The 25,111-nt window shown below is 43.1% G+C and overlaps 1 protein-coding gene and 1 long non-coding RNA gene across 5 annotated transcripts in view; one reads left to right on the top strand and one right to left on the bottom strand.

Annotated features, from left to right (window-relative positions):
- Nucleotides 1-367: 367 nt before the first annotated feature.
- Nucleotides 368-24,079, bottom strand: Alas2 (5'-aminolevulinate synthase 2). Its single transcript, XM_028883451.2, has 11 exons — nt 23,974-24,079; nt 18,904-19,099; nt 17,581-17,703; nt 16,558-16,668; nt 13,124-13,346; nt 12,066-12,250; nt 10,026-10,205; nt 6,873-7,037; nt 5,625-5,893; nt 4,176-4,338; nt 368-660 (listed from the first exon to the last, which is right to left on the bottom strand). The coding sequence occupies exons 2-11, from the start codon at nt 19,082-19,084 to the stop codon at nt 497-499; spliced, it is 1,764 nt and encodes a 587-aa protein (XP_028739284.1). The 5' UTR covers nt 19,085-19,099; nt 23,974-24,079; the 3' UTR covers nt 368-496.
- Nucleotides 19,554-25,111, top strand: part of LOC119086632 — a 30,186-nt gene continuing 24,628 nt past the window's right edge. For all 4 annotated transcript variants that reach the window (XR_005089966.1, XR_005089963.1, XR_005089964.1 and 1 more), the window contains exon 1: nt 19,554-19,828. This is a non-coding gene — a long non-coding RNA (uncharacterized LOC119086632). The remainder of the gene's footprint in view (nt 19,829-25,111) is intronic.

The following is a 25,111-nucleotide window of genomic DNA, read 5'->3' as shown; positions in this document are numbered from 1 at the left end:
AAGATTTCTTGGTGTGGGAAAGCCATCATTTCCAAAGGACAGTCCATCTTTAGTTGAGACCTACTTGGTGTTCTGATGTCAGAGGCTACCTGCGGCTCAACTTTCCAGGTGTACCAGTGAAGGGGAGAGCCCTGTATTTTTGTTGAAACCATTGAGAAAGCCACTTCAAGTCTGCTAAGGGGTTTAGCTCTTTGTACAACTTCCAATGCTGTTTAGGAGCATTTCTCTCCTCTTCCTAAATGTGGCTTTTTCTGTCAGTAAAATAGAGTGGTCAGACCACCAAGTAATCTGTGGTTTCCTTGTGGGGCTGGGACTTGTCTGAATGAGTCAGTATAGTACAGTTTCCTGTCTTTGTCCACCAAAGGGCTACGAATGCTTCAGGTTGCTCTTTATTTTCAGAATCAAATCAGCTAGAAGCACACAACAAAGCAGAGACTAGAAGAAGGCCAGCCCTAAATGGAGTGCAGGTGGTGTGGGCATTCAAGGCAGCTGCTGCTTAGGCATAGGTGGTAACATATTGGGGCCCCATGTTCCCAAAGTAGGATCGCTCCCACTCACTCATAAGCTCAAAGTGTACAGGACGATGACAGAAATTGCATGCAGCCACAGACACATCCTGGAGGGGCAGCCCCACCTCAGTCCAGGCTAGCAGCAGCTTCTCTGCAAGGGGATAAAAGAAGAGGGAAAGAATTAGTTAAACGTGGTCTGCCAAAACCCTTGTTGCTGCAAAATGCACCAAGATCTTGACTCCCACAATCCTTTGAGGGAACTTGGGTCCAGAAGTGAATTTGTTTGTTTGTTTCAGTGTGATTCATGAATACCACCATTTGTCTATTGATGCTGAGATGTATAAAAGACAGGAAGTCATGCCTATGACAGGATTTAAAACCATGCTGTACTAGCCTGTACCACTCCCTACATAAAGGACACGTATAAGCTCAACTGTGAATCTCTCTGCTTAGAAAATCCTAACCTGATTAAGATGGCACTAAAAGTAATCATACTGTGATATCGGTGTTGTGAGGCAGGGTAGAGGCCGCATTCCTGGGGTGTGTAGGGACCCAGAGGAGGGACTGTGACCCAACTGTAGGAAGTACTTAAGGTGTGTGACTGGTCTCTGTTTTAAACCCCCTTTTTCCCCCATCCCTTGCTGGTACGATCTAGTCTTAGGTTCTTAAACACCGTCTGTGTGCTGATGGTTCTGAAATTTTTATTTCCAGCTTTCCTAGAACTCTGTGTCAGTTCCCAGACTTGTATATCCAATAGCATTTCTGCATTTCTGCTTGGCTGCCTAATAGCTATATCTAACAACATGGACACACCTGAACTATTCATATCTCTGTCCTCCATATGACTGTTCTGCTCACTTTTTGGCTCACTTACGTATACCATCCATCCACACCCATCTTCTTGTTCTCCCAATATAGGAGGACTATTTCTGTCTTTGGGTATTTGCCTTGGACTGTTCTCTGGGATGTCCATTGGATATTTACCCAGCTAACCTCTTTGTCTCCATCAAATCTTTGCTCTAGTGTCACCTCGATGTTTTCTGCCCTTGCCATTTCAAACCTATGGCTCTTCTCTGAGCCAGTGCCTGCCTGCAGGACATATTGTCACCCTTTTCTGCTTTTTGTTTTCCCTTAACACTTTGAACTAGAGTGCTGATTGATTGATTGATTTTTTTAAAATTAAACATCCCTTTCGACTCGAGTTAAGCTCCGGAAGGGTAGAATTTTGTGTTTTGTCTATTAGTAGGTCCCTAGCACAATGTCTAGCCCATAGTAAGTACACAATAGATATCTGTTGACAGGATAAATTAAGACTAGAAGATGCAGAGAAGGAAGCCACTGCTCTTGACTGAGTCAAGAGAGCAAAGCCCAGTAGGGGAACTTGAATTCATTGGACGTAGCTAGAGAAGTAAAATGCACATGGCAGGAGAAGAGGGAACAAGACAGGGCACAAACAGCACCACGTACAACGCCCTGACTGTCATACTGAGGAGCTTCAACTCTGGTCTGTAGTCTAGGGGTCTCTACAAATGTGGGGCTACACATCCGCAGCAGTATAAATGGTTTAGCAGGTCCCTCCAACCTGTATTTACTTGTATATTATGGACATTTGTTGTTGTCATCTTGCATATTAAATGGTGATATATTTTCTCAGCCTGTGGGTCATCTCGAGTCCCTTACTTTAGATAGAGGTCACTGTTCCAGAGGATAGATTCTAAGAGCTTAGAAAATGTTAACAACAGGCAATGAAGAGGTTTAGAAAGTGGAGCAATATTTTGGGGTTTTAGAAAAACCCCAAAGAGACGCAAGGAAATGGGGGGGGGGAGTATATTGATATATTTTTAAGAAATAGCAACAGAGAAAGGAAACTAGGCTTGAAAGAAGTTAAAGAGAAGATGTGCAGGATTTCAGGATGAGTTGGCTATGAGATTGAGTAGTGGAAGACGTCTCTAGTATGTCTTTCCTGCAAAAGTGAGCACTCAGAGACCGAAGCACTGAGAGCTCTCTGACTAAATCCCAGAGCTAGAGCAGAGACTGAAGCATCCACTCATAGAAGCCTAGTAGCGGCTGGGTGGTGGCGGTGGTGCACACACCTTTAATCCCAGCACTCGGGAGGCAGAGGCAGGTGGATCTCTGTGAGTTTGAGGCCAGCCTGGGCTGCAGAGTGAGTTCCAGGACAGGCTCCAAAGCTACACAGAAGACACCCTGTCTTGAAAAATTAAAAAAAAAGCCTAGTAGCTATGACCACAGAGGTAAGTCAGGACCCTAGTGTCTATGTGAACCAGTAACTTTTTATACTTCGACTTGTACATAGTACAAAATGAAAACTATAAAAGTATCTCTAGTCTGTGTATCAAGTGGGTTAATACATTTAAAACAGTGCTTGGCATAGGTTAATAATGGATATTAGACAGCTTTATTTGATGTTTTTAAGTGAATGAATGGATTAATAGCACCTAACTATCTTCTTCAGATTATCCTGCCTATGTGCTAGACAGAATGACTTGTCAGTACATGTCTTCTGCTTTCCTATCTACTTAGTGCTCCTGGAATTCTTTTATTCTAGAATCTTAGCACTGTGTCCACATATAGTTCAATGTGGACCGCAAAGACTTGCTCAACTATAAATCCTTTGTAGTTTTGCTCGTATTCCATAGCCCCCCAGCTGATATCAGACTAGTCTGTATCTGTCTCCTCTGCCATTGATTGCTTGCATATATTTCACAGAGCAACTTGTATGTGCTAGGTTCTATGTTAAAAAATATACCCTGCCAGCATGCATACAAGTAACATTATATATATATGTATATGCATGTATGTATGCAGTAACAATTGATGAAAAAGGAGGCCATGAATTTGAAGGCCAGTGAGGAAGGGTAAATGGGAGGGTGTGTAGGGGGGAAATGAAGGGAGAAATGTCATAATTAAATTGCAGTCTCAAAAATACACCCCAAAGAAATACAGTAAACATTGGGTGAATATACCAAAATGTCATCTTTCAGGATAAAACCCAAAGTACTCAACTCAGCTCTACCAGCCTCTAAACCTAGTCCTTGTTTATGTTGTCTTTGTAGCTCATACATCAACACCCTCTCATCCTACTATCCTCCATTCCAGCAACTCCTTTTTTCATTGGTGCTTTTGAGACCTGGCCTCCTTAGTCCATACACTGGCCTCAAACTAGCTGTGGTCAAGAATGACCTCGAACTCTTGATCTTTCCACTTCCAGCTCCAAAGTGCTGGGGTTTGGGGCATGTTCAGGCAAGCTCAGCTGTTACTGTTCTTCACATGAGGCGCCTCCTCACCTTCCTCCTTGCCTTTCTTTGTGTTCCTTCCTCCTCTAGGAATACTCCTTATCAACCCTCTTCTTTTGGTTCAAAACCACTCACTAGTAAGGTTCCGGTCAGAGGTCCTGTCCCCTAGGAAGTCTATCTTGAATCCTGACGGTTAGGTTAGTGCCCTCCTCTTTGCTTCCACAATTTCCCCAGGTACTCTATTTCTTAATCTTTGATGTCACCTGATATCATTGTTTGTGTCCACTATTATTTGTGTCTCTATGATCTCCCCAACCAAACTAGAACCCAGTGAATCTGTGGACTGTTTCCCATTCGTGACCCTGGTATAGAGCCTGGTAGGAAAGTGTAGACACCCATGCTGCCTACTTACCCACAAAGTTTTCCATCATCTGAGGGCTGTGGTGGGGGGAGGGTGCCAAGCGCAGCAGCTCCTCACCCCGAGGCACAGTTGGGTAGTTGATGGCCTGCACATAGATGCTGTGCTTGGAGAGCAGGAGATCACAGATCTTGCTGTTGAGTGCCGCATCACCTACCTGGGCTCAAAAGAAAGGCCTTTCAGTACCACTCACCCTGGGCCACCATTGCACACTAGCTCCATTAAGGAGGTGGAGGGAACCAGATCAAGGCACACCACTGAATTTGGGGGACAGATTGTTTTTTCATAAAGGGCTTAGGCAGTAACAGCTCCAGAATCTCTATCACATGGAGACCAGAGCCAGCAATGAGATTTGAAGGAGGGGTAGACCTGGTATCTTTGTCTTGATACTCTTTGTACAACAAGCATGTTGGTTAAGTTGGGGTGGTTGGAAAGCCAGGGTACCTCTGGGCTGCTGTCACTAGGTTAATTTAAAAATTAGACAGTTAAACAGAGTGACTCCAGTTGGTCCTCTGTATCTCTGTATTCTTCATTCAAGTATTCACCCAGCCTCAGATTAAAAAGAAAAAATTCAAATATCTAATTTATGGATTCTCTTTGTTGATACTTCCCAGACAATACAGTTTAGTGGCTAAGTAGTTTTTGTTTGAATTTGGTATTGGTGATCTAGAGAAGATTAAATGTATCTTGAAGGACTGAGTAGATTATATGGAAATGTAACACTGTTTTATACAAACTGATGAGAACATTTATGGATTATGATATGGGCCGTGGGCAAGGCTGGAACCAATCCTTCATGGATACTAAGAGGTTACTATTCTTTCCTTCTCATCCACAAAATTGTCACAAGGAGTGTCCTTTTTACACCCTGACTTAACGTAAAAGGACATAAATAGATGTCCTTTAAGAAAGGAGCAGTGGTTGATTTTAGAAGTAGGAAACATTTAAACACAGCTAGGGATCCAAAGTACCAGCTATTTCTGTGGCTGGTTTTTTTTAACCTCAATTGTTAGTAACAAGTATGTTTTACAGTATAATCAGGGGTGAGTATATATAAGCCTGAACAAATTGGCAATCTTGACTGTGTGTTGTATGCTCCAACATTTTCTATTCTGTATGTCCCTATTTTTAGTGCTTAGTATAACCCACTAAACTGATTTTATGATCCACTAACAGTTTTTATAAGCAACTTAAAAAAGACTAAATTATAAGCTCAATATTGTGAGGATCAGAGCAGTTTAGTAATAGTGGGGCAATGATTGGTGCAAAAAAGACAGGTTAATCTATAATGGCTAAGTTTTCAAAACGGAGCAAAGTATATTTGTCGGGGAGGGTCATAAGAAAGCAAAGTGTTGATTGAAGGGGTAGGAAGCAGTCTATTGGAAATAGGAAGGCTCCAGGAAAGGGAGGTGAGGAAGGCAGGGGGCATGATGGGTTTCTTACCCTGATGGGGATGATGTGGCTGGGGCAGGGGATGACGGGAAAGCCCCTGTCCATTAGTAGCTGGCGCATATGCTTGACATTGCGCTGGTGTGCCCGCCTCAGGGCTTGCCCCTCCTCTCCCTTGAGTAGACGCACAGATTCTAGAGCCCCAGAGAGCACCATTGGAGGCAGTGAAGTGGTGAAGATGAAGCCTGCCGCATAGGAGCGCACCATGTCCACCAAGTCCCGAGTGCTGGCGATATAGCCACCGACGCAGCCGAAGGCCTTGCCTACAAACAAGCAATACAAGTTAGGCATAGACCGGATGATCAGACCTCAGAGAGGCAGGGTAAAGCCCCAGGTAACACAGGCAGGTACATCATAAGCTGGGGCTCTCGACTCCCTTCCCAGTCCACTGTGCATCTCTCCTGTGCGTGTCAGAGTTGATAGTTCTGTGGTCTGAGATAGGACTGCCTCATACTGCCATATGTGGTGACGAGATAGGCAGGAGCAGGGTGGGGACCTTTAGTTGGTTAGGGCCTGGAGACTAACTAGGATGAGACTTAGGGCTGGTGTTGGGAGGGAAACAGTTTTCTTCTTATTCTAGCTGAATCCAGCTGTTTGGTCCATTTCAGGAACCTTTTAGAAAAACTTTTCCAGAATTTCTCAGTGACTGTACAATGCAATGGGAAAGAGATGATTTGGTAGGATAAAAGCCTGGGATAATAAATTCTTTCCAAACAACCCCTGTAGCTGTAAACAGGAAGAAGAAATAGGTCTGCTGGAGGCCATTCTCTAGATTACATCTAGGGGAGGCCCAAAGTATTTGCTCACTGCTGGCTAGTTTTATGTCAACTTGACGCAAGCAAGAGTCATCTGAGAGGAGGGGCCCTCAATTGGGAAAATGCCTCCATAAGACTGGGCTGCAGGTAAGTCTATAGGGCAGTTTCCTAATCAGTGATTGATGTGGGAGGACCCAGCCCATTTTGGATAATGCTACCCTGGGCTAGTGGTCCCGGGTGAGAAAGCAGGCTAAGGAAGCCATGAGGAGCAAGCCAGTAAGCAACACCCCTCCATGGCTTCTGCATGAACTCCTGCCTCTACGTTTTCACCTGGTTTGAATTCCTGCTCTGGCTTCCCTCTTCCTGCCTTGGCCTGCCTCAGTGGACTGATTCGGGATATGTAAGCCCAGTAAACCCTTTCCTCCCCAAGTTGCTTTTGGTCATAGTGTTTCATCACAGTAACAGTAACCCTGACTAAGACACTCACCAAGAGTTCCAGAGATGATGTCAAGCTTGTGCATAATTCCATCACGCTCCCCAATCCCTGCACCTCGGGTTCCATACAGTCCTACAGCATGGACTTCATCCACGAAGGTCAGGGCCCCATACTGGTGGGCCACATCACACAGTTCCTCCAGAGGACAGATGGCACCTGAGAAAGACCCAGGGAAAGGAGTGGGAAATCATAACCCTTCCCCAGCTCCATTTCCTATATGGAATTAATTGTCTTCTCATTTAAGCCTACTTTGACTTTGAAAAAGGTGTTGTAGACAAGGAGGAAGGTGTCTGCCCTCATTTGGGAGTGTTCCAAGCATCAACCATTTGAACCCCACTCACACCCCAGTTCTTCGTGATTGTGTTCACCCCCTCCCTGTGTATTTCCCCATTCTGTCATTATTTTTACTTCATTTTGACAATTTTGTTTCTATCATTTGTAGCCTCTCTGCTGCCCGCATCACTTCCGGGGTTATACATTTCTATCTAGAGGTAGCAGTCACCTATATTATACCTGTGTTTAACGTAAAAAACACCATGTTCTGCTCGAATTTACCACCGCCCTCACTTCAGAGCCGCTCGCCCCCTTGGCCAGCTACAGTTGGTAACCTATCAACATTAGTATTCGTCACTGGCCCTCTTCTGTCTGTTTGGATTTCTGTCACTGTCTTCTTTTGTGTCCATGCTTGTTTCTGTGTCTCTGTCTCTCCCTCTGCTCTATCTCCTTACTTTCTCATCTTTTCCTCACTGTGTTCCTTTCTTCTGAATGCTTTCTCTGTACCCTTGTGTTTCATTCCAAGTTCCTTTATGTTTCTGCTTTATTGAGTTTTTTGGGTCTCTGTAAGGGTGGTTTTTCTCCAAGGAACCTCTTCCTCAGGTTCTGTCACAATGTATCAAATTAGAAGCTACGTCATACTCTTCCATTTTCCATACCTATTTAGTATTTTTCATGCTATTTTAGATGTCATCTGAATAGACTTTGTGGCCATTCTAAGACCATACAACTTCTACTATCCCTCTGCTTCCTGGAAATTGCTGAGGTAAAGAAAATTGGAATATAGAAGAAACTTTTTCAGATGGAAACAGAGGCCCTGGACCAGAATAAAACCTATAATGGGGGAAAAGGTAGCAAATGATAAGGACAACCAACAACAGAAGATGGAACTTGAGACAAGACAGTTGTGATGATTCTGGTATCATTTCAGAAGCAGAAATCCACCTCTAGACTTGACAGGTTAGGCACTTTCCACCAGGAAAATAAGGAGCAGTTCATTTGCAAGCAGAACTAGTGTGATTGCAGCCATAACTTCCACTAGGAAAACTAATAGTTGTTCCATGTTAAAAATATGCAGATGTGCTGGTTTCCCTTTCCTTATGATTGTAGAAGTGTGCTGATGGGCACGACAGTGAGTACCTTATGTGTGTGAATTCATGTAGTGTTCAGGGATATTCTACCATTAATACCAGCATTTTGCAAATCACCTAACTGCAACATAAGGCAGCTTTAAAAACTGGCACTAGGAGCTGTAAAGTAGCTGAGCAGGCGACAGTGCCTGCAGTACAGCCTGGTGACATTTCCAGAACCTGATAGATTTCCACAGCCAAGATGGAAGGAGTGAACCAACTTCACAGAGTTGTGCTGGGTCATGGGTGCCCACATACAAATCATACATAATAATAGATACGTCTTTTTTAAAACTTGCCCAAGCTAATAGTTATGCTAGTATTTGAACATGGACAGTTTGTGATTGCATGATATTTATGGTGCTTGTGGTTATATAAATCAGGGAATACCAAGGATCCTCTTGGAAAAGTGGCACCTTGACGCAAAATGAGGACCTCTTCCCTTAAGTAAATCCAGAAACAAATACCTAAACACATGACTTCTGATGCACAGAACCATTAATAGACAGCTCTGGGCATCATTTCAGTTGTATAAGAAAGGAGGGGAGAATAAAGTCATTCATTTCTGTCAAAGTGTAATAAATGAAATGACTTCCATCACCTATAATTCTACAACCAGACATTTTATCCTGGAGAAAACTGGGGCTCAGAGAGTTTGAAAATTCCCCAAGTTCACACAGATAATATATATCAAAGGTGGGAGTTAAATCCAAATCTGTCTGGCTTGAAAACCTGTTCTGACTGTAGTGTTTCCTAGTGGACCATGGAATCCTAGGCAGGAGTTTGTAAACCTTGCCACTGTAGAGAGCAGACACTGCCATGACTAACTTGCATATCCCTCCTTATGGAAAGAGTGTCATGCAGGGAAATAGAGTTATTTATGTAGCCTACTAAGAAAAGAATCATTTTGCCATCAACTTGATAAGGCACTAAAACAAACTTTGATGCTCTTTGTGGACTTCAGTTTCTTTGTGTATAAGAATGTAATAGCTTGTGCAATCCTTCCTCCCAAAAGAAAACCCACAGAATCAACTAACCTGGCCTCATAGGAGCTCACAGAGACTGAACTAACCTCCAGGGAGCCTGCATAGGACTGAATTAGGCATTCTGCATGTATGTGACAAGTTATGTAGCTTGCTCTATGTGTAGGACTCCTAAGAGTGGGAGCAGGGGCTGTCTGTAATGCTTTGACTGGCTCTGGGGAACCTATTTCTCATACTGGGTTGCCTTTCCCAGCCTTAATACAAGGGGAGGTGCTTAGTCTTACTGCAACTTGATATGCCATATCTTGTCCATACCCATGGGAGGCCTGCCTCTTTCTGATCAGAAATGGAGGAGGAGTAGATTGGTGGAGGCAGAGGGAAAGTAAAAGGAGGGAATGAGAGGAGAGGGGGGTGGGAAACTGTGGTTGGGATGTAAAATAAATAAATAAATTTAATTAATAAAAAAAGAATGTAATAACTGCCTCTCCTTTGGCATTTGCTACATGTATGACCTATGACTCCACTTGTTCATGTCTCAGTTTCTTCATGCAATAATAATAATAATAATAATAATAATAATAATAATAATAGAACCTACTTCATAGACTCATCATGAGGATTTAGTGAATTAATACATGTAAACTAATGAATAATTGCATAGCATACTAAACATTATATAAATGTTAGTTGTTATTATCTTCATGTTTTTGTGAGATATCAATAATAGTCAACATGCACTCAAACACATATATACATACCATCCATGGAGTGAACAGTCTCAAAGGCCACAATTTTGGGTGTCTTGGGATTAGACTTCTCAAGAAGTTTCTTCAGGTGGTCTGGGTCATTGTGCCTGAAGACAAACTTGGCTACACCACTATTGCGAATGCCTTGGATCATGGAAGCATGATTGCCTGCATCAGAGTAGATCTCGCACCCTGAGGAAACAGAGGTGTAATTGTTAAGCTTCTGTCTCAGTACTCCCACTTTACACTCCGGGTGTGGCCTGGCAGGAGAAGAAAGACTAATAACCCCTTTCCCCTCCGAAGACCTGCTCTTCTTCCTCCTCCTGTGTTAACCTTTGTGACACACCTCTTCCTCCCTTGTCTGTCACAACTCCCCTGCCCAGGCACTCTTATACTCCTCCCTCCAAGGACGCCTAGCCATGACCTCTGACTATCTTTAGGGGAAAGAAAATTAAATTTCCCAGGCTTCTTAAGTTTCTCAGTGACAGGGTTTAGATCATTCTCCTCGATACTTGGAAAGTCAAAGCTTGGAAAAGGATTCACAGAGAAAGCTTATAGACTTGGACTGACGCTGCTAGGTTCTCCCTGAACTCCTTGACACTCCATCTTTTCCAGGTAGCACCCATGTATTTATATTACAGGGAAGGATGCTTATCAGGTTTCACTGGTAGACTCATTCACAGCAAAAAGAGCAGAGAATGACCAATGACAAGCTCAGCACCACAAAAGGGTTTTCTTCAGAACAGGAGTGCAGAGATTCTTACAAGGCTACACTGGGAGGGTAGGAAGGTCTGGAATGTGGGGAAGGGTTTTATCTGTACTATAGAACCTTCAAATTTCACAGACACCAAGGATCTGTGGTCTTTAATAAAATAAGGAACAACTTCTATTTGAGAAAAATGAATCATGGTTTCTTCCAGGACTTGGCTTGCCTAGCTAGAAGTTACTTGAGAGCAAAGCCCAAACATTTTTATCTTTATATCCCTTGTTCCCAGTATAAGGTACATATAATGCTAAGGAAACATTTTTAGTGAGTGAATGCATAAACAAATGAATAATTTATAAATGGGTGAAAGAGTAAGAGAGGGATGTCAAAAGATGAGGTTTAAAAGATATATGTATGATAGAATTCAGTTTTTGAGTTAGAGTCTCATTCTGTAACCCAGACTAGCCTGTAATCCACTATGTAGTCCTTGGGACTCAGCCTTCCAAGTACCATGATTACAGATGTAGATCCATGCCCTTCTTAAAATTTGGGTTAGTTAGAAGCCATCATGTAGAGTTTACATTTGATCCTAGGGGCAAGAGGGGTCCATTAAAGAATTTTAAACAGGGAAAGGACAGAGATAGATTTATATAATGAAACATTGTTCTGAAGGTGACTTGGCAAAATTGTCCCAGAGACTTGAAAAGCTCTGAGTAGAGGTTAAGGCATGTGGCAATTTAGTGGCTTCTCTCTGAGCACTTAGATGAGCCCAGGATTGACATAGATGTGGAGCAGTGGATCCATCTAAGATTCAGACTGATGGAAGGCATATGACGGGATGACATGAACTGGAGAGTGGAAAATTGGGAAGAAAGGCTCTAGTGCATAGTTGAAGGGATGCCTTTAGCAAAAGGGAGTATTTCACGGTAAAGGGAAACAGTGAAGAAATGTCGATGAACAGATAGATTCAGAGGTTACATGTCGATAAGTAAGGAAAAGCTATCCAGTGGTTTCTGTAGTATTTGTGTAAGACCTGGGTTTTTTGTTAAGAGAGAAGGATGCAGGTAAAGGTTTCAGAGAAAAGTATTTTTAGATCTCATGGAGACAAAAGACTGTGTATTAGAAATGAAGAATTTATGGTGTTACCGTTCTGTGAGGTTAGGCGCTGTTCCCTTGGTGCTGGCCCTCAGCCTAGTGTGGTAGGAGTGAAAGCAGAGGGATGTACTCATCCACTGTTAAGACCATGCATGGCAAGCGAAAGGGAAGAGCAGAGGAAGCAAGGGAACTCAATAGAGGGGCCGCAAGTGAGGCTGGAGGCTCTACTGCAGGAAAGCAGCCTTGCTCACCTGGCAGAAGCTTGGCCAGTGTGAAGAGAGTAGAATCGTTGGCCACAAAACAGGAGGAGAAGAGCAGGGCCGAGTCCTTCCGGTGCAGTTCAGCCAGCTCCTGTTCAAGTTCGACATGAAACTTGCTGGTACCTGAGATATTGCGAGTACCACCAGCTCCAGCTCCATGATTCTGCAGGGTCTCCCTGGCCCCAAGAAGACAGAAGACAAGGAAGAACAAAAACAAAAACAAAACCTTGTTAGGCACTGAGCGAATATGAAATCCCTCCTTAATGTGATCAGTGCTAACTTAAGTAGTCCTGTGTAAATGGTGTCCTGGGTAATGGGTTCTTAACCTTCCTAATGCTGAGACCCCTTAATACCCAACCATAAAATTATTTTCATTCCTTCATAACTGTAATTTTGCTGCCGTTATAAATTGCAATATAAATATCTGATATGGAGGATGGTTATAGGCGACACCTGTAAAAGGGTCGTTCAAGCCCCAAAGGAGTCATGACCCACAGGTTGAGAAGCACAGAAGTAGGGGAAAAAATGAGAAAGGTAGAGATGGAAGTAGAAACTAGATATAGCCTGGTGGGGATGGTGCATGCCTTTAACCCCAGCACTCAGGAGGCAGAGGCAGGCGGATCTCTGTGAGTTTGAGGCCAGCCTGGGCTACAGAACAAGATCCAGGACAGCCAGGGCCGTTACACAGAGAAACCCTGGCCAACCCCTCTCCCCAAAAAAATCAAACTAGATATAGCTTCAGTGGTTTGGAAAAGCTAAAGGACGTCCTGTCTCTCTTGCCCCCTGCCCCCTCCCACACCACTCTATACTTTGGTTTCTGGCCCATGGAATCAGGGGGCCTTCCTTGATTTCCATTATCGTCATGCACAGCAAACACAGTAGTTGAGAAACTGTGATGTGTTGACTGATTTAGTTTGCATCTGAGGACTAGATATATTGGGGAGACCTTGTACAGAAGAGATGGTGGTCAGACTAACGAGTCCACTGATAGCGTGGTTCTCGATCTTTAGATGTGCCCCACAGCTCTTAGTGCACACTCTACTACTCACTGTATGGCCTGCAAGACACGAGGGTGCCTGCTTATGCCCAAATAGTCATTACTACACCAGACTGAAACATCCTTGGAGGCCATAGATGCCTCGGAGAAGTGTTGGGCAAAGGGGTAGGCATCAGCCCAGCGATTCACAGTCTTGAACACACGGTAGGTGTGGTCCTTTTTCTTCTCCATGATCTTGTCTCTGAAAAATTGATCATAACCAAAGGCCTGGCTTTCTGCAGGAATAGAAATAGAGATAATAATTCAATTCAAATCTCTTCCTGACTAGTCTTTATTTTACTCATGTTGTTGATTTTGAGTTTTCTAATTCTCTTCCCATGTATTATCATTTATTTGCTCAACAAATACCTTACTGGTTCTCATTAATTCTCCTTTTTCTTCTATTGTTTAATATGATATACGTATATGGCTGTGTGTATGCAAACCTTCAGGTGTGTTCATGCCATGGTGCATGTGTGGAATTCAGAGAACAGCTGCAAATGTCAGTCCCTCTTTCCACTCTGTTTGAGACAGGGTCTCTGGTTCATAATGGCATGCAGCAGCCTAGCTGGTCCTTCAGCTTCTAAGGATTTTCCTGTCTCTGCCTTCCATCTCTCCCCAGGACCATGCAGAGATTATTATGGGTTGTGGGTACTCAAATGCAGGTTGTTGTGCTTGCACAGCAGGCATTTTACCCATGGAGCTATCACCCAGCCCTGGTTCCCACTATTTCATTCAACCATCCCTTACTCACTCATTGACTCAATAAGTCATTCACAGATTTAGTCATGCTTTCCACTCTTAGCTTGGCCTCATCTTTCTTTCCAGAGTTAGTGTGGAAGATGCCTTCCAGGAGTGACTATTTCAGTCTCAGAGAAGGAAATATTGCTAGATCTACTTTTTGCTCATGTCTCCTCACCTGATAGCTATGTGACTCTAAGCCAGCAAAGAATCTTCTCCACTGCAAAAATTAAACACAAAAAACCCCCACAAATCTTCCAGTTGGTAAATGGGCTGGTAAACTGAATAGACAATTCTCAAAAGAAAAATTCAAATGGATACTAAATACTTTCCATCCTTAGCCACCAGGAAGATGCAGATTTAACCTACTTTTCAATTCCATCTCACTTCAGTCAGAATGACTAATGTCAGGAAAACAAATGACAACAAATTTTGGCAAGTGTGCAGTCAAAGAGGAACTTTTATACACTAAGGGTGGGCATATAAGCTGGTACAGCAACTATGGAAATCAGTGTGGAAGTTTCTCTGAAAAGTAACAGGGGTTAGAGAGATGACTCAGCAGCTCATGCTGCTCTTGTAGAGGACCCTACATCAAGTGTTCAGCAACCACATCAAAAGTGGCTCACAACTTCCTGTAACTCCAGCTCCAGGGGATCCCACATATCTGGCTTCCAAGGGCACTATCACATAGGTGCATGCACATGTAAATGCATGCATGCATGCATGCATGGTTTAAAAATGATAAAAATAAAACTTCAAAAGAATCAATTAAAAATAGGACTACTATATGACTTATCACTCCTGAGCATAAACCCAAATGACTCTAAGTCAGCATACCACAAACATCCTTGCACATCCATGTTATAGCTACACTGTGCACAATCACTAGCAAATAGAACCAGCCATCAACAAATGAATGGTAATGAAGATATGGTACATATAAAACTATATAATTTTGTGCAGCTATAAAAAATGAAATTATGATATTTGCTAGAAAATAGAGCTGAAAATCATTATGTTAAACAATATAAGCCAGACAGAATGAAAAATGTTCCATATGTTCTCTCATATATATGTGGGCCCTAAATTTAAAATTGTGTATATAGTGTATGTGTTTGTATATGTTTATTTGTAGGTCAAAAGCTGGAAAGGGGACCATAGGTGGAGGAACAGATCTTAAGGGAAGTAGGAAGTAGAGAAGGCAATAGAATACATGTAATAGGAAAGCAAAAAGAGAGGGCCAACTAGTAAAAAGGGGGAACATGGTAAGGGAGGAACAAAGGAGAATGAAATATAATAACACATATGTATGATGATGCCGTGCAAAACCCATTACTTGGTATGCCAGCCAAAAGAACTCAATTTTAAAAAATCTTTTTGAAAGAATCCTTTTTTGTTTTAATATCCTCATATGTAGAATGGAGCTTAGAATTCTTTCCTTGCTTAGTTGTGAGAATCCTATGACAACACTATTTTGTATATGGTAATAATTGTGTCAAAAGTATAATAATACTGGTTGTAATTAAAAATAGCTAGTATTTTATTATATTATCATAGCCAGCATGAATGGATGCCTAAAACATGTAAAACTTACTTCCAGGAGCCTTAAAAATGTTATTTCGTTGATTTCTCACATCAACACTATATGGAAAGTTCTAATAGTCTCTCTATTTTCCATTTGAAGGAACTCAGGTATGAAAAGATCAGCTAAATTGACCAAGGTTATATAGCAATTAAATGCCCAGCAAGTAAGTGACGCATTGGTTTAAATAATGAAAAAGGTAAAACCATGAATTGTCTTTGGGTATATTCATATGGATGTAAAATTAGCATGCAGTTTAATTGGAAGAATACAAAAGCAATAGAAACAACCTGAATTATAGGTTCTTGATGAAATGAATAATGATACAGTCACATTACAAAACACACTTCAGCCATTAATAATTGTTATGCAGCTCTGTGTTGATGGCCATGAAGTAATAAGTGATATGAAGTCACATAGTTAAGTGAACAGAGCAGCACAATACACTCTGGAGGTAATAAGGCCATATTTCTGAAAAATCACGAGTGTGATTAAGAGAGTGCATGGGAAATTCTCTCTCTCTGTCTCTGTCATTCTTTCTGTCTATCTGTCTCTCTGTGTGTGTGCGTGTGCGTGCGTGCATGCGTGTGTGTGTGTGTGTGTGTGTGTGTGTGTGTGTGTGTGTGTGTGTGTAGCCATAGGAAGGTGTGCCTGGGAGAAAATACAACAAAAGGTTAATGGGAGATGGTAATTTACTCTTTATTTTCCTATATCACTTAAAGATAATTCCTTATTCCTATATTAGAAAAATGAATCAAATTCCATTATGAAAAAATGGATATTGGAGATGGAAAGGGAATCTGTGAAGGGTGAGAAACTTTGAGGGAAATATGGAAAAGAAATAATGGAGGTAAGCCTAATTTTTAATGAGACCTCATAATAAGCTAGGAATACTATATTACTATAAGTGTAATTTTATTTTTCCTTATAAACAATTGAGGTAAGTGTTGAATGAAGTGACTTAGTTACGAAAGCCATGGATCCAGCAACACCAGCACTGAAGCTTAGTTTTAAAGTCTCTTTGGTTTAAAATCTTCCCATTTCCTATGCTGTCCTGTGCCATACACCCTTTCAGTGGCTACTTCCTGTTCCCAAGCCCTTTATTTCCATCTTGGCAAACTCACCAGTCATGTTGTTCTGAATCAGGTGTGTAATCGCCCCTTCAATCTCCTCTGGATCCTGGAAACTAGGCAATGGTTGGCTTGGGATGGTTGAATCCAAGGAGCTCAGCAGGTCTGAGAGGGAATATGGAATTCATTGGCATGAAGAGAGAAAAAAGTATTTGTTGTCCTCTTTAGGTTCAGTGTGATGTATAGAAATTCAAGTTTAGGAAGTATAGAAGCCTCCTGGAGAATGTTTCTGCAGAGTAAGCTTTCACTCATCTCTACAAGTAGCAACTCCTAGAATGTCCAGAACCTTCTATAAGGTGACTCACACTTGCCACTGAGAGTTCCCTTTGTATAAGGTAACCAGGAAAGGCCCCCTGGGCCCTGCACTTGAGAGATTGGTGCATTTTGGTCTTCTGAACATCATTCAGTTTTCATCTTGAACTTTTTTGTTCTTAGTGATAACTCGAAGTGGCCTGTGAAAGATGTCAATAGGACGGCCGTCCCTTAAGTGTGATTGTCTTTGATGTTCTCTCTGGCCAGGTTGTCCTTGAACTCTATACCCTTACAAAGAATAACTTATTGGCAACCAAAGTTTATTTGAATTTGTTTTAATAAAATTGATAATTCAAAGTACTTTTCAGGGAATAAAGGCTGGACTTAAATTACTGGTCTATATTGTGTGAAAGCTAAAGGATGTATCTATTCTCTAGCTCTTTCCTTCATAGGACTCTCATAATATGGTCCTTCTAAATTTGGGGTTCCAGCCTTTTGGATTCCATTTAGCTGCCTGGGAGAGAGGAGGGCCCATTTTAGACTGACAGCTAAAAGTTATGGGAGTTTGCATGTGTACGTGTTGAGGTGGATGCACTTCAGTGCCTGGTCTAATCAACTGCCTATTACGGCTCCCATGCAAAAGGCTCAGAGTGCCCATCCTAGAATGTCTACTAGCTTCCCTTGGATTTGCTTAGCTCAGGAGTATGATAAAGTGGGATCAGTATTTGGGAACAGAGGTTGGATAGGGTGGAGGTTGACTCCAACCTGTCTTGAAAGTCTTGACATCCTCTTGGACTTCTGGAGCTGCCTTCTGCACAATCTTGCTCTTCCCATCTTGGAGTTCTGACATCATGAAAGGACAATGGCTCTTGGCCCAAGATGGAGAGTCTAACAAAGGTAAGAGAGTAATTGGAGGTTCATTCTTAGCTATACATTGTACTTAGCAATGATTCCTGGGACTTACTGAATCCCAGAGTCCTATTACAGGCAAGGTTATTAGAGACAAGGAGTTAAATAAATCTGGTCTTATTGCTGGCAAAATTCCTAAGCAGGGAGAAGTAGCACACACTAACAGCACCTTGGGAACTGTGGAATGGGAGAAAGGGCAGGACAAATGAAATCCAGACCATATAAAGGATGAGACCAAGAGTTGGTACTGGATAGGCTGGGGGTCTAGGCAGTCTTTGCAGAAGCAATGATGCCCAAATTCAGTTTTAAATGAGAGGTATGAGAGGAGATAATAGTATAGGAGAAGGTCATATGTCAAATGCAAACTCAAGGAATCATAGGCCAAGAAAATTGATTTGAGCAATTTTAATCTCTTTCAGCATGGATGAAGTATAGTGTGTGAAGAACATGGAAATAAGACTATAGCAGTGGTTCTCAACCTGTGGGTCACAACCCTTTGTGGGCATATCAGATATCTTGTATATCGGGTATTTACATTATAATTCATTGGCACTTTTGTGTGACTCCTAACAGTGGGAACAGGGGCTCTCTGACTCTTACTGGCTTTGGGGACCCTACTCCTCATCCTGGGTCACCTTGCCTACCTTAATACAAGGGGAGGTGCTTAGTCTTACTGCAACTTGATATGTCATGCTTTATTTATATCCATGCAAGACCTGCCCTTTCCTAAACAGAAACAGGGAGGAGGAGTAGATTGAGGGTGGGAACAGAGGGGTGGGGGGGGGAGGGACATGGAGGAGAAGAGGGAGGGGAAACTGCAGCTGGGATTTAAAATAAATTTATTAATAAAAATTCATAACAGTAATAAAATTATTACTGCTACTGTTATGAAGTAGCAACAAAGATAATTTTATGATTGGGGTTATCACGACATGTTATAGTTGGGGGTCACCATGACATCAGGAGCTGTATTAAAGGGTCACAGCATTAGGAAGGTTGAGAACCCCTGCTTTAGAAAGACCCTGGCAGAAGACACAGCCTGGGTATCTTTTTTTAGGTCTATTCATTCTGTCTTGACATTTTTCACACTAACTCTCCAAGCTCTTAAGGAATGATATCAGACCTGGACCCTTGTCTTTATGACCCAGACATTTGCTTTTGCCAATAACCTCTTCTTACCTCCTCCAGCCTTGGTTGCCTTAAGGTGGATTTGAGAGCAGGTTGGTCCATGGGTGGCCAGGATGGGGCAGCGTCCAATACCAAATAGAAACTGGTAAGTCTTAGCCGCTTTGCCTAGGACGCCTGTGGGGCCCCGAGAGAGCACTGGGCAGGACCGTAGCAACACAGCTGCTGCCACCATCTTGAGCCCAAAGTCCTGTAGAAATTGTGGAAGAGATGAGATTTCGTCATGAGGGCCTGGCCAAAAGCCAGGTAACTCATGCCTGTGGTTAATTCTTTGCTTTAGTTTCCCACTCAAAGTTTGCTGCCTTCCTCAGAGGCCCTCTTGTTACCCTTCTCAGAAAGGACTCCTGCTGTTAAAATGGGAGGGAGAAATGAGAAACACCCTAGATGAAGGGACAAGGGAGAGACTTCTAAACAGAGGCCAGAAAGCCTGGATTCTGACTCACTCTGCCACCAGCTGCTCAGGGATCCTGAGCATCATTGACATGCCTCTGGGAATGGCAGAATGACATCTGACAATCAACCTTTGATCCACACTTGAAATATTATCCTCAGCAAGGTGTGGTGGCACACACCTTTAATCCCAGAAGTTGGGAGGCAGAGGCAGGCCCATCTCTGTGAATTCAAGACCAGCCTGGTCTACAGATTGGGTTCCAGGACAACCAGGGCGACACAGAGAAACCCACTCAAAACATAAAACAAACAAGCAAACAAAAGACTATTATCCTGAACCAAATCAAACTTTGGCCTGCTAATGCAAACAGATCCCATTCACCAGAGCTCCTTGAGGATGGATATTCCTGCTGTGTCCTGAGAATATTCTACCAATGAGGGAGAAGGAGCTGGAAGCCAGCTGTCAACTTAAAGAGATCCAGGAAACAGGAAAGCACAGGCATGCACCCAACGGATTGTGTACCACCAGGTTGGTATTTTTATATATTTGAATTTTCTCCTGACTTTTGGTTAAACACAGATAAAGGTAGAGGTGAAAATAAGACCCAAGAAGGTTGAAAGACATAATCTGTATAGGTCAATGAAGAAGACAGAGGCCAAGGTAAAGAAAGATAGGGGGAAATGACAAAGCAAGTGACATGCAACTGTCCGGGAGCATTGTCTGAATTTTGGAGTAAGTTAATGAACAGGTATGATCTTCAGTAGAGAGAGAAGGGACATAGGGACGAATCAAGACTACTTCAGAAAGATAGACGAAGAAAGGTAGTGGAGGAGGAAGACCAGAAACTGAGGAAGAGAAAGCCTTCAAAGCTTGAAGGAAGGGCACAGGGTAGAGATAAAAACAATGGAGACGAAGACTGATACTGAAAGACAAGACAAGAGGATGATGGGCAATCCAGGAAACAGGGAGCGATAAGAAGACAAGAGAAAGAGAAGCAGGGAATGTACCCGTAGGGACAAACAGGGACACAAAGGGGCGGTCACGTAGCAGGAGAGGGGAACCGAGCAAGGGCAGAGTGGGACACCAAGATAAAGGCGGAGGGTTAGACAATACAGACTTAGGGGAAGGAAGGGGACCATGGCCCTACTGGGGCTGGGGGGAGAAAATGAATGAAAAAGAGAAGTGGGCTTGTTAAAAACTCCAAAGATCAAGAGACAGTGGTAGGGGCAGAAGAGACGGCTCAGTGCTTAAGGTTTGATCCTCAGCACTCATGTTGTGTGGCTCACAACTGCCTGTCACTCCAGCTCCAGGAAGTCTGATGCCTCTGGCTTCCACAGGCCTGGCATTCACATATACACACCTCTGCACAGATCCACACGCGCGCGCGCGCACACACACACACACACACACACACACATACACACACACACATCGAAAATAATAAATCTATATTTAAAAAGGAAACAGGTAGGTATAGGGGAGGAAGAAGCCTATAAGGAGGTAAGATTGAGAGATACCAAAAAGAAAGACATAGAACAAGAGTGAGAAATAGATTGAAAGAAAAGGGCCAGTTGGAGAGCCAAGATCAAAGGGTGGACAAGATGAAGACCAGTACAATAGGAGAGATAGGAGGGAAAGTGGGAAGACTGAGGCCCAGCCCTGCCAAGAAAGCTACTGAGTACAACCCAGCAGCCCCTGCAGTGTATAGAGCCTTACTATGTGAGGGACAAGGGAGTACGAGGAACTCACGGCCTAGCCTGTCGGTAACTTCCTTCATCTCCCGAATCTCACAGAGCAAGCACCCACCTCTAGCAACCCAGTCATCTTATCCCGCCTTAGAACATCCTCCCTGTCTCCCAGGCTTGTCACAGCAGCCTGAGTTAGTCTGTGGGCCTGGGCATATGGACCCGGGAGGGGTAAAAAGCAGGAAGCCGCTTGGAAGGATTAAATGAAAAAACAAAAACTCAACTAAATACATGCGAACCCTTGAGCATAAAAAGTTTGATTTTCTTCTTTAAATTCTGGCTTCCTAGCTTCTTTGTTCAATGTTTTGGGGTAAGGCACTCCTCCTTTCTAGGTCTTGCCTTTGATGAGTTGTCAAATGTGAGGTAATTATGCCTCCATCATATGGTAGGCCATTGATTGGATCCAGTGCCTACCTCACTCATATTTGGAAATAAGAGTCTCCCTTCTGCAGGCTAAAGCACCCAAGCCTGAGCCTGCAGACCATAGATAAAGCCCCCAGAGTTTATCACCCCTGGGGTCTGGCCACTCCCTAAGATGAGCCCAGGGTGTGGGAGAGAAGAAGAAACCCTTCCTGGAATCACGTCTGAGCATCTGGCCAAGGCTGGCTCTGGCAATCTGTAGTGAGTAAAGATGGATGGCCTAGGTCCTTGCAAGTTCCTACAAATGTCTCCGACATCAATACTGACAACAACAATTGCAACAATGTTGAAGTATGTAGTGAGAAGGAAAGCCCTTGAGATTAGAGGCAAAGTACAGTCCTGCCCTGAAATGATGGTGGATTGAGGCCTGCTTCCCATGTAAAAAAACTGAAAAGGTCAAGTATATTTATCATCTCTATGGAGCTATTGGCCATAATGTACTGAGGGTCCTGGGGAAAATACAGAGTCCTTCTTGACGTGGATTGAATTCTTGATTTATTTTAACGCTTCAATTACAACTTCTCTTGTCCCATCCTGATCTTCCTGAACATCATTATGACTTATAACTTTGTAGTGCAGTTACTTTGGACTCTGTGTCTTGTCCACTGCAGAATACTACTTAGTATGAAATGGGAATGACTGAAATTAAATGGAGGAAGCATTTTAAACCATTGAGAGTATTAGGAACATAGACTCTTAGCTGGGCATCTTGACACACACAGGAAGCTGAGACAGGAGGATCCTGAATCCCATGCCAGCCTAGGCTGCAGAGTTCCAAGCCAGTAAGGACTTAGTAGCAGATCTTTTCTCAATAGCAAAACATACACTGTGGAGCCAAGGAGTCACATCATGAATATATCAGTCACATCATACATATATATAAGGCCAAGAATGGAAAGTTGGAGATGAGATTTTTGTCTCACTTTTAATACAATCTACTGTGTGTAAACTTGGGCTCCCGCTTCAACCTCCGCCACACCTTCTGGACCTTAGTTTCTCCACAGACATTGGATTAGATAGGAAATTTCATAATTTCCCTTCTGGCTCTGATATTCAAATATTAACAGAGCTCTCACTGTTACAAATGCCCTACATACATTGACTTATTCAGTCCTCAGGACAGTGCTGTGAAACTGAGGCCCCCAAAGGGCTAATGACTCATCCAGGTCCCAGAACTGGTAAATGAAAGAAGCAGGCTTTCAACCTAGGCAGTCTGCCTCAAGAGAACCCTAGCTTAGCCACTGTGGATCTGCGATCCAAACATTACATATTTTTTTAGCTGAAAGCTCGACTCTAGACACCAAGGCACTCTGCTACACCAGTACGGGCCCCTTTACTGTGCATTTATCTTTTATGACAAATGCTTTCCTCAAATGTTCTAAAGTAGAATTTGAGGTACTATTGAACATTTATTAATTCATTCCATCATTTAATGATTTCTACAACCCACTGCATAGAAAAGATTGCCAAGTATTCTTAAAACAAAATCAAAGAGATTATGGTGAATTTTCAGGCCAAGTGGCATCGTTACTCAAAGGTTTTCCCTGCATGTCTCCAATTCTACAATTTTATGTCAGCACTCCATTTACAGCCCCATAGACCAGAAAGACCAGCTACAACTCTGTCCCTGCGGAAAGCCAGAAGCCACTCATGAGCTTTTCTTTCCCATCTCCCATTACTTGTGGCCTGCTTTTAAGATCATTTCATCTGAAGGAAAGTCCGCTACTTCTTCCAGGAGCTGGAAGCATCAGGCCTTGCCTCCCCTCCTAGCAACCCTCTTTCCTACCACTGGAGAGTCAGAAGAGAATAGAAACTGAATTTAGATCACAAAGCCAAGCCAAGAGATTGGTGGAAATTGTGGGCAGCCCCTTTGCCAACTTGCCTGGGGTCTCACAGTGAAGTAAGACTGAGGCAATCCAAGTCTCTTGCCTTTCTGCACACTGACAGCGTTCCTCTTCACCTTCTTCCCTTTATTTCTGCTGATTTGTCAACCTCTCAGTTTCTCCCATCCTGCCTTACCATTCTTAACCACCGCCACCAAACCCTCCATTTTTCCTTCCCTAGGTCTGACCCCCACCCCACCCCCGCCCCCAAGGCTCTGAAACCTTGAGCTCTGCTCTAGGGCAAGCAGACAGAAAAGGGTCAAGTGGGGGCGGGGGTGTGGAGAATTTTGGAAGAAATGTTAAGATGCCTTCTAGAGAGACAGGAGAGGAAGAGAAAGAAAAGACAGAAACAGAAGGAGACTAGTCGGGAGAGTTGAGGAAGGGGACAGAAAGGGAGTGGGTACAGAGAAACGTCCATTGAGGAGAAAGTAGGAGAAAGCATGAATGTCAAGGAGTAAGTGAAGTGAGATGAATGATACTGAAGACTAACAAAAGAGAGGGGAAGGAAGAAAACCCAAACCAGAAGAGAGAGTTTGAGTGAAACTCCAGAGTCAGGTCTAGTCAACCAAAGTCACCATGCGGCAGTGTGGGTGGGAGCCCTGCAAGCCCTGCATGCAGCTCTTACCTGTTGCCCTGCACTGAGGACGAAGCAAAGACGGTGAGTGCTGTGGGCTAGGACACCCGCCCGGTTTACCCCAGCCTCTGGCTCGGCCCCGCCCACCCCGCCTTCTGCCTTGGCCCTAAGGTGTCTGGTCTCTGCTAAAGATAAAAAACCAAGTAGTCTCCTTTCACTTTCTCACTCCCGGTATCCTTTCCCCTTTCCATTTTCTTCCTCTTCTCCCTCATACAGAGCCATACAGAGCCAGGGCACCTTCAGCAGAATCACACCTCTGAACCTTCCCTTCCCTCAGCCATAGAGTGCGGCAGTAAAGGCCAGAAAGGCTAGTAAGTGGAGAGGGTCCTGAAGTCAGACCTAAAATACATTGGCCCTTAAGAGTTCTAGCTGCCAGCCTCCGTGGGGAGCCATGCCAATTCAAAAGATGTTGCATCACTTCAGTAAATGTATGAACATTTGGCACAGTGCCTAGTCACTAATAACAGTAAGTGTTGATTTAGTGCCATTACTCTGTACCCCACGCTGTTAATTGCTTTACATCGATTACGTAGCCACATAAAAACCTTAAGACAGAGGCACTGTTATCTCTATGTTACAGATAAAGAAACTAAGGCTTGGGAGGGGGAAGAAAACCTACTGATAATTACCCAACCAGCAAGTACATAGCCCAGCTACAAACTTAGAATGTACAGTTAAAATTTTGGACTTCTCTGTTTCCTAATACCTCTTCCTTATCCCTTTTAATTTTTTCTCTCATTTCTTATTCTCCATTCCTTTCTCAAGCCTAGAGCAATGGGACTATGTTATAACTAGGTAATTTCATCTCTGTAGCAAGTTGTTATCATTAATAGTATATACATAAATAAGATGATGTTCAACATATTATGTGCCATTCCTTTTTCCACATGGCCATATGCCAATAAACAATGGAGGTCTTTCCATATAACTCCACTGTTCAGTGGAGTTGTCATACTAAGGCATCCAAAGGTGTGGTAATTCATTTAAACATTCCCTCATTGATGGAAATGTAGAAGAGTCCCAGGGATTCCCCCTCTGCTTTTGGAATAACATTGCAATACATAACTTGGAATATTGATGAAACTGTTCTCCTGGGCCTGTGAAACGGCGCATCAAGTAAAAGTGCTTG

The sequence above is a fragment of the Peromyscus leucopus genome, chromosome X, assembly GCF_004664715.2.
Source record: "Peromyscus leucopus breed LL Stock chromosome X, UCI_PerLeu_2.1, whole genome shotgun sequence".
NCBI classification, from domain to species: domain Eukaryota; kingdom Metazoa; phylum Chordata; class Mammalia; order Rodentia; family Cricetidae; genus Peromyscus; species Peromyscus leucopus.
This window is presented reverse-complemented; position numbering and strand designations above follow the sequence as displayed.